Source organism: Limulus polyphemus, unplaced genomic scaffold (assembly GCF_000517525.1).
Source record: "Limulus polyphemus unplaced genomic scaffold, Limulus_polyphemus-2.1.2 Scaffold11091, whole genome shotgun sequence".
Lineage (NCBI taxonomy): Eukaryota > Metazoa > Arthropoda > Merostomata > Xiphosura > Limulidae > Limulus > Limulus polyphemus.
The window spans coordinates 8,524-15,429 of record NW_013676701.1 but is presented as its reverse complement, the minus strand read 5'-3'; the positions used below and the strand labels follow the sequence as shown (position 1 = coordinate 15,429).

The window sequence follows — 6,906 nt, the reverse complement described above, 5'->3', positions numbered from 1 at the left end:
AATCTCTTATCAAAATTTCGGTTAGTGTCGATTTTACTGTTGTTGTTGTTTTTTGTCTTAAATTATATTATAAACAAAATAGAGCTTTAAGAATAATATCATTCAAACAAAATTCCAACATATAAAAGGCCATGACGTCTTCTTATCAAATAAACTCCACCTTTTGGATTGTTTTCACTCTGGGTTAGAGAAAGTTAAATTTTTTTTAGCTTTTATAGTGACTTAATGTTTTTCATCAGTGCTATAATGTTTCAATTTTGAGTTTTCCGACGAAGCAAGCACTATCGGATATTTTTCTATTAATTTTGCGTCAAAAAAACACTTTTTTACATTTTCCAAAAAAAATCATATTTTCACGAAAAACCAAAGGCTATATCCAATGCATTTTTTTCTATTGTCCAAAAAAATCATATTTTCACAAAAAAACAAAGGCTATAGCCCATGTTTTTTCCCAATTCTGAAAATAATTATTTTTCTTCATATTTCAATACAAAGATGTCGTTGATGTAAGACTTTCAAAATGGAGATCCCTATATTAAAATTCTCAATTGTTATTTGATAAAAGCTTATCAAAATTTCGGTTAGTGTCGATTTTACTGTTGTTGTTTTTTGTCTTCAATTATATTATTCACAAAGAAGAGCTTTTACAATAATATTATCAAAACAATATCCAGCATGTAAAAGGCCGTGGGGTCTTCATATAAAATAAACTACACCTTTTGGATTGCTTTTACTCTGGGTTATCGAAAGTTCAATTTTTTTTAGCAACAAACGAGCTAATGTGGAGGATTTCTGTGGAGAGCCTCAGAGAGGAGATGTGGAGAACAAAGATACTATAAAAGAGTTGTAAGGGTAATATTCAGGCAAAAATAATGGGCATGAGTCAGACTGACAGGTGATTCGGAAGCAGCCCCCAAACAGGCAATGTGAAACCTAGCAACTTTTGGTCCAAAAATGGAAAATGATATGAAGTGCAAACTGATCTGAAGCCCATGGAGGACAATGCATGCAAATACCATTGCTTAATTGTGAGGCAAGTTGATCAGCATGAGTCCAAATATCAGGGGATCGAGGAAAACCAAGAATGGATGGGAAGATTGGACATGTAACAAGGAAGGGCGTGGCTCATACGAAATAGGAGAAAGGGATAAAATGTCACATACCTGAGAAACAAAATCCAACAAGATTGAGTTAAACCTGATTCCTCAGGCGGTGGATGGGAAGATACGGCAAAATCAGTTAACGGAAATAGACAATCCATGTCCTCATCAGACTGAACAGGCTCTGCCTGTTCGGTAGGAACTGGGACAAGGTCCAAGGAGAAAGGCTGGCTCATGTAATGTTCGATCTCCCAGTAGATAAACGCAAATAAATCCAACATTGGGTTGCCTGCACCTGAGGCCTGAGAAACAATGCTAGTCATTGGTGTGACCCTCAAAGTGGTAACATGAACTTCAGAATTCACTGTGAAGAAGAGTCCACAAATTCAAGCAGTGAAAAATAATAATGCGACTGGAACTAACTGATAAAAATTTAAAGTGAAGAAACTGTCTAAATGAAAACTAAATAAATTAAAGAAAACCACTTCATGAGGAAACTTAAGCCAAACGTGAATTTTTAAACAAACAAGAAGCACTTCCAAACACAAACACTGCCAAACAAGAAGTGATAGTTTGGTAGAAGAGTATAGAGGGAGTCACATGCATTTCGTGAGCATGTCATGCTCCTTTTGGTGGAGAAGTGACACATGGTGATTTGCATGAGACACACACTGGAATCTTTCAATTTCAACAGAAGGCTTGTGGCATGCATAAAAAAAAGTTAGCATATAGAAGGCTACAATGAATGAGAATAGCTAGTTATGTGAGAGGAAGTAAGTACTGTATCAGAACTATAACTTTCTGTTTTGTAAATCATCATAATTTTTTTTTTTCAAAATAATAAGTTCCTCCAGTTTCTGGAGTTTTAAATTTATAGCATCAATTTTTAGTACGGAATCTTAAAGTTCAATCAAGTGCCCACTTCTTCACCAAAGGAATACTCATTTTCTGAAAATGATCCTCCACCAAATATTTTAACAATCTTAAGGTTCTTAATTCTTTCTTACTCCAAAAATACTGTTTTCTGCCATATTGATGATCTTATATGTTAATCATTTATACTATTTGTCAGCATGTATTTCAAATAATTAAGCATATTTAATCTTTCAGCAAATGAAATCCAAAGCTTAAACCTTTAATGTTTAACTTTAAGAAAAATTACAATAAACATTTTTAGAAATTCATCTTGTCTGGTGTAAATCAACAAAATTAAACAATTTTAAAATTATTTACTAAAACACGTTTGATGCCAAAGTCAATGGGAGCTGATTTCCCTCTCCTCACAACCATCAAATTAAACTCTCTATAAAAGATCCCAAAACTTAAACTCTTTAAGATTTACCAAACTTTATATTAGCTATTATTTGTAATCGATATTATTGTTTGAGGTAAAGAAGACAGATTAAAATGAATCTAATAAAATTAAACCTGAGCTTAGAGGATACTTTTATTGAAACACTAAGACCTAATAATTCAGGCTCTGATAAAGCTAACTCATGAACATAACTTTTGTTCAATAAATATATAGATATGAAAAGTCATCTTTACTTTTGATGGGCTAAATGATTTTGAATTCTATAAACTACATGGATCTCAACTTCCAAGGTGACATTCAAGCAAACCAAATGCATAAAAGTAAATTGGAGGGCTTGACAAATGGGACTGCCATAATTCCAGTTTATCTGGCCTTCTTTTTTATGAGAATAGCTATTTGTTTCGAGGTTTGGCTGGGAGCTTGTGATCTTTTGTCGTGTGAATCTTCATCAACCTCAAATCCTTGATTATATGCTCAGCTTCTTGCACGTTTCTCACTTTCACTGAGAAAACTAAAAGCTCCCTTCCCTAAAATGTTGTGTGCTTTCGCCATATGAATATCTCTCCACAAAAAAGGCTGTGACATCCTCCTCTAGCCATAAGGTTCCCATAATTCAATTGCACTTTTGAATTATCAGAAATTTGCTATTACAATATAAATGTGCTGGCTTGCTTCAGCAGCAGCACATCACTATATCATGTAAATTATTTTTATAAAGGGCAGTTTACTTTCTATGCTTATTAGACACATATTCCACATACTAGTATTCAAAATATAACTTTGAAAAAATACCAGTTGAAGTTAAAATTACCATAAGAACTTGAAAACAAAACACAATTACAGCAAAAAAGTTGTTTCCTGTAACTACAAACTTTACTTTCATCTTAAATTTACAGAAAATACATTTTTCATACACTCACTACTTGTACAATATAAGTGAAGAAGACAACCAAACTTATATAATCATTAGTTTATACATTCTGTGTTCCTACATTTTTACTTTCTACTTTAGATTCTAGGGACAACTGTTCCAGCTGTGATAAAATGTCAGACTTCTTGTCATTTGAGTGGTCAGAATCTACATCCTGCTTGGAAGATAAAGTGTGTGAAGTTCCATTATCTGGACTGTCAGGACTTTTCTCTTCCTGCTGGATTACAGATGAAACTATTTGGTGAAAAGGTTCTTCAGATGTTGGCTGGCCCTTCCTTTTTTCTACTTTAGCATATCTGATTTCTTTCATTACTTCCTCAAGAAGAATATTAGTTAAGCTATTTTTATTGATTTCTTTCTTTGTGGGAATGGGAGGAAAAGGATTTCCTATTTTAAAACAAAATAGCAAAAAAAGAAAAATTATAACTACAAAACACACAGAAAAGTTATACTTTTCATAAACTGAAAATGTATTTCTGACACATTACTTCCCTCCTCTCACAATATTAGCTATTCTCATTCATTGCTGCTCTCTATATGCAAACTTTTTTATTACGTATGCCACAAGCTTTCCACAACACCCTATTGGAATCAAATGATTCCAATGTGTCTCTCATGCAAATCATCATGCGAGGGAAGAAGATAGACAACCCTAAATCCATGTTGACTGATTCACTTGAAATCTAGAAACATCCTGCGTGGTACTGACATCCATGCAAGGGTAGGATGAAGGCTCCCAATCTATTGGGTAAACTGCATTTTGACCTCTCACTCCGTTGTATGGTTAATCTCAAATCAGAGGATATTACATCACCTACACCAGCAGAACACCACTGCCCTACTCTGAACTGAATGGCTATAGCCACCTTATGTGGAACCCATCCAGCAGGATGCCTCCATGCTCAACCACCCTAGTGGTTTGGAACTAGTATGTGGTAAGGACTCCCATACTCCTCTGAAAGAAAAAGGGGGCCGAGAATGCGTTGGAGAGCCCAGAGAAATGTCAACACTCAAGACAGTACAATGGGTGATCACAAAACCCTATTTTGAAAAGCAAACATTACCGATTTATTCAATCAAAGCATGGCAGGGATGGGCAGTTACCCCCTTCTGCTTTACCCATGAAATCCTTGGAAGGTATGGTCTGGGACATGCGAAATCATGAAGCAAGTATCGCAAAATTATTCACCTACAAACAATCTTGTGAAATGCCTCATCTCAAAGGTGAGCATGTGAAGCCATAGAAAGGAAAGCACTAGCAACTGATGATGACAAAACCCTGTCGAAACATTGTACATTTGCTGTTATGTTAAAGTTTTTCTTCATTACCCATTCAAGCCGTCTCCAAGCATTACTACAGTGTGGTTTTAGAGTTAAAGAATACCTGGTCAGGCACCACTTGCCACAGAATAAGATCCATGTAATGAAAAGAAAGGATTAATAAAGACTTACCCAGGATGCATGTCTGAAGTACAACCACAGGAGGAAGGTGAGAACCTGAGGAAGCTGACACTGCGATATGATGTAAATAATGAGAGATGAACATGTTAAGGTTGGTCCATATACCCGGTTGTAGGATTTCCTCTAAAGGCCAACGAAAACAAGAAGCTAGGGAAAAGGCGAGGTGTCAGATTGGATGAGAGGTAACACATTACAATGTAGGGTGAGAAGGAGACATGGAGAAATAAGCCACCTGGTTCAATCAATGAACCCAATTTGTGAAGGTAAAAAGGGTGGTCATGCGAGCAATATAACAACAAAGGGCATGCACAGGACATAGAAGTCTATCCGGATCAAGATATGGATAGAGATGAGAAATAGAGGAAAGGAAAATAAGCATAAATGAGGAGTTACCTTCATGAGCCACCAAGGAAGGAAGGAACAATCTGAATAAAGGAGAAGATAGGTATGATGTGTGTGCATAACATTGATGGCGAACAAGTCAAACTGTCAACACCCACAGGCCAAAAGGAGAAAGAAATATGCCTTAAGGGAAAGGTGAAACAAACAACACAAGGAAATAGGTTCAAATGGAGGTAAGGTAAAGGAATGGGGGACCACATTAATGCCCCAAACTGGAAAAGCCAGTCACAGTGGAGGTCAACGAATCTGGAAGGAACAAATTAAGATGGTAAGGACGGGTGAGAGAAAAACCTTGCAGTAATGGAAAAGATGAAAGGTATATGATAAATTTGCCCGATGGAGAGGATGTCCCCAGAAAATCCCTCAGAATTTCTGTGAAGAACCTCAGAGGTGGATTGTGGAAAGGTGCCGCAAATTAGTCATGAGGGTAAGACGGGAGTGGGAAAATTGGGCATGGGTGAGACTAATGGGAGATTCAGGGCCTGCCCCCAAACATGTAAAACCAAACCCAACAGTTGTTGGTCGAGATAAGGACAGACAGCCTTATGATATGCAATGGCAAACTGATCTAAAGCCTGTGGGGACAAAGTATACTAACACCATTGCCCAACTGAGGGACGAATTGTTCAGCATGAACTTGAATTGCGGGGAATGGAGGGAAAACCAAATAGGATGGGGAAGTATATTCTTGCAGTAATGAAGGATGCTGGTCAAAAGATATGGGAAAAAGGGATAAAACATCACATACCTGTGAAATAAAGTTTAAAAACTGTGGAAGGCCGACCACAATCCTTAGGAAAGGTATGGAGGTGGAAACAAGCAGTCAAAGTCCTCGTCAGCCTGCACATGTTCAGGAGAAAAGGGGGAAATGTCTGGAGGTAGAGGTTGACCCACATTACATTCAATCTCCCTGCAATTAAACATAGACAAATCTCTCCACGAGTCACCAGCACCTGAAGTGCCTGTCAATTGGAGACACCCAAAGTGGTGACATGAACTTTGGAATTCATGTTGTATCAGTTTACAAAAACATTTGAAGTAAGAAATAAATGCAACTAGAAAAAGGGTAATTGAACCTGAATGCTTGCAACAAAAACTGAGTATGAGAAATTAAAACACTTTGAGAAATAATTCAATCTCAAACACTAATCAATAAAAAAAAAAGATGTCCGAGTGCAAGTGCTGCCAAAACGAGAAGTGAGAGTTCGGTAGAGGTGCATAGAGGGAGACACATGCTTCACATGAATGTATATTCTCCTATTGGTGGAGAAGTGATGCATGATGATTTGCATGAGAAACACGTTGGAATCATTTGATTTCAATAGGGGGTGCGGAAGGCTTATGGCATGAGTAATAAAAAAAGGTTTGCATGTAGAGGGCAGCAATGAACAAGAACAGCTAATCTTGTGAGTGGAGGAAAGAACCGTATCGGAAATATTAATTCCTTCTTAATTATGCATGATATCTGCTGATATAAATATCCTTATTCATCTCAAATTCAATTTTCTTCAAAACAAAACTTAAACAATGTCAGGTTTTGTATTGATGAGCTGGGATTCTTTTACAGTAGGAGCATGTGACATGTTGGTAATAAATTCAAACAATAAATGTACAGCACACAGTCTACTTGTTTTAAAATAATATATTAAAAACAAGTCAAATGTATACTGAACTGCAAAGAAACGTGCAGTAATTAG

General features: G+C 36.5%; 1 protein-coding gene across 1 annotated transcript in view; it reads right to left on the bottom strand.

Moving 5' to 3' along the window:
- Window positions 1-3,263: 3,263 nt before the first annotated feature.
- LOC106476642 (39S ribosomal protein L17, mitochondrial-like) overlaps window positions 3,264-6,906 on the bottom strand; it is a 9,048-nt gene continuing 5,405 nt past the window's right edge. Inside the window, exon 3 of the mRNA XM_013937285.2 lies at window positions 3,264-3,733. Within this exon, the coding sequence (XP_013792739.2) occupies window positions 3,387-3,733 (347 nt within the window). The 3' untranslated portion in view covers window positions 3,264-3,386. The remainder of the gene's footprint in view (window positions 3,734-6,906) is intronic.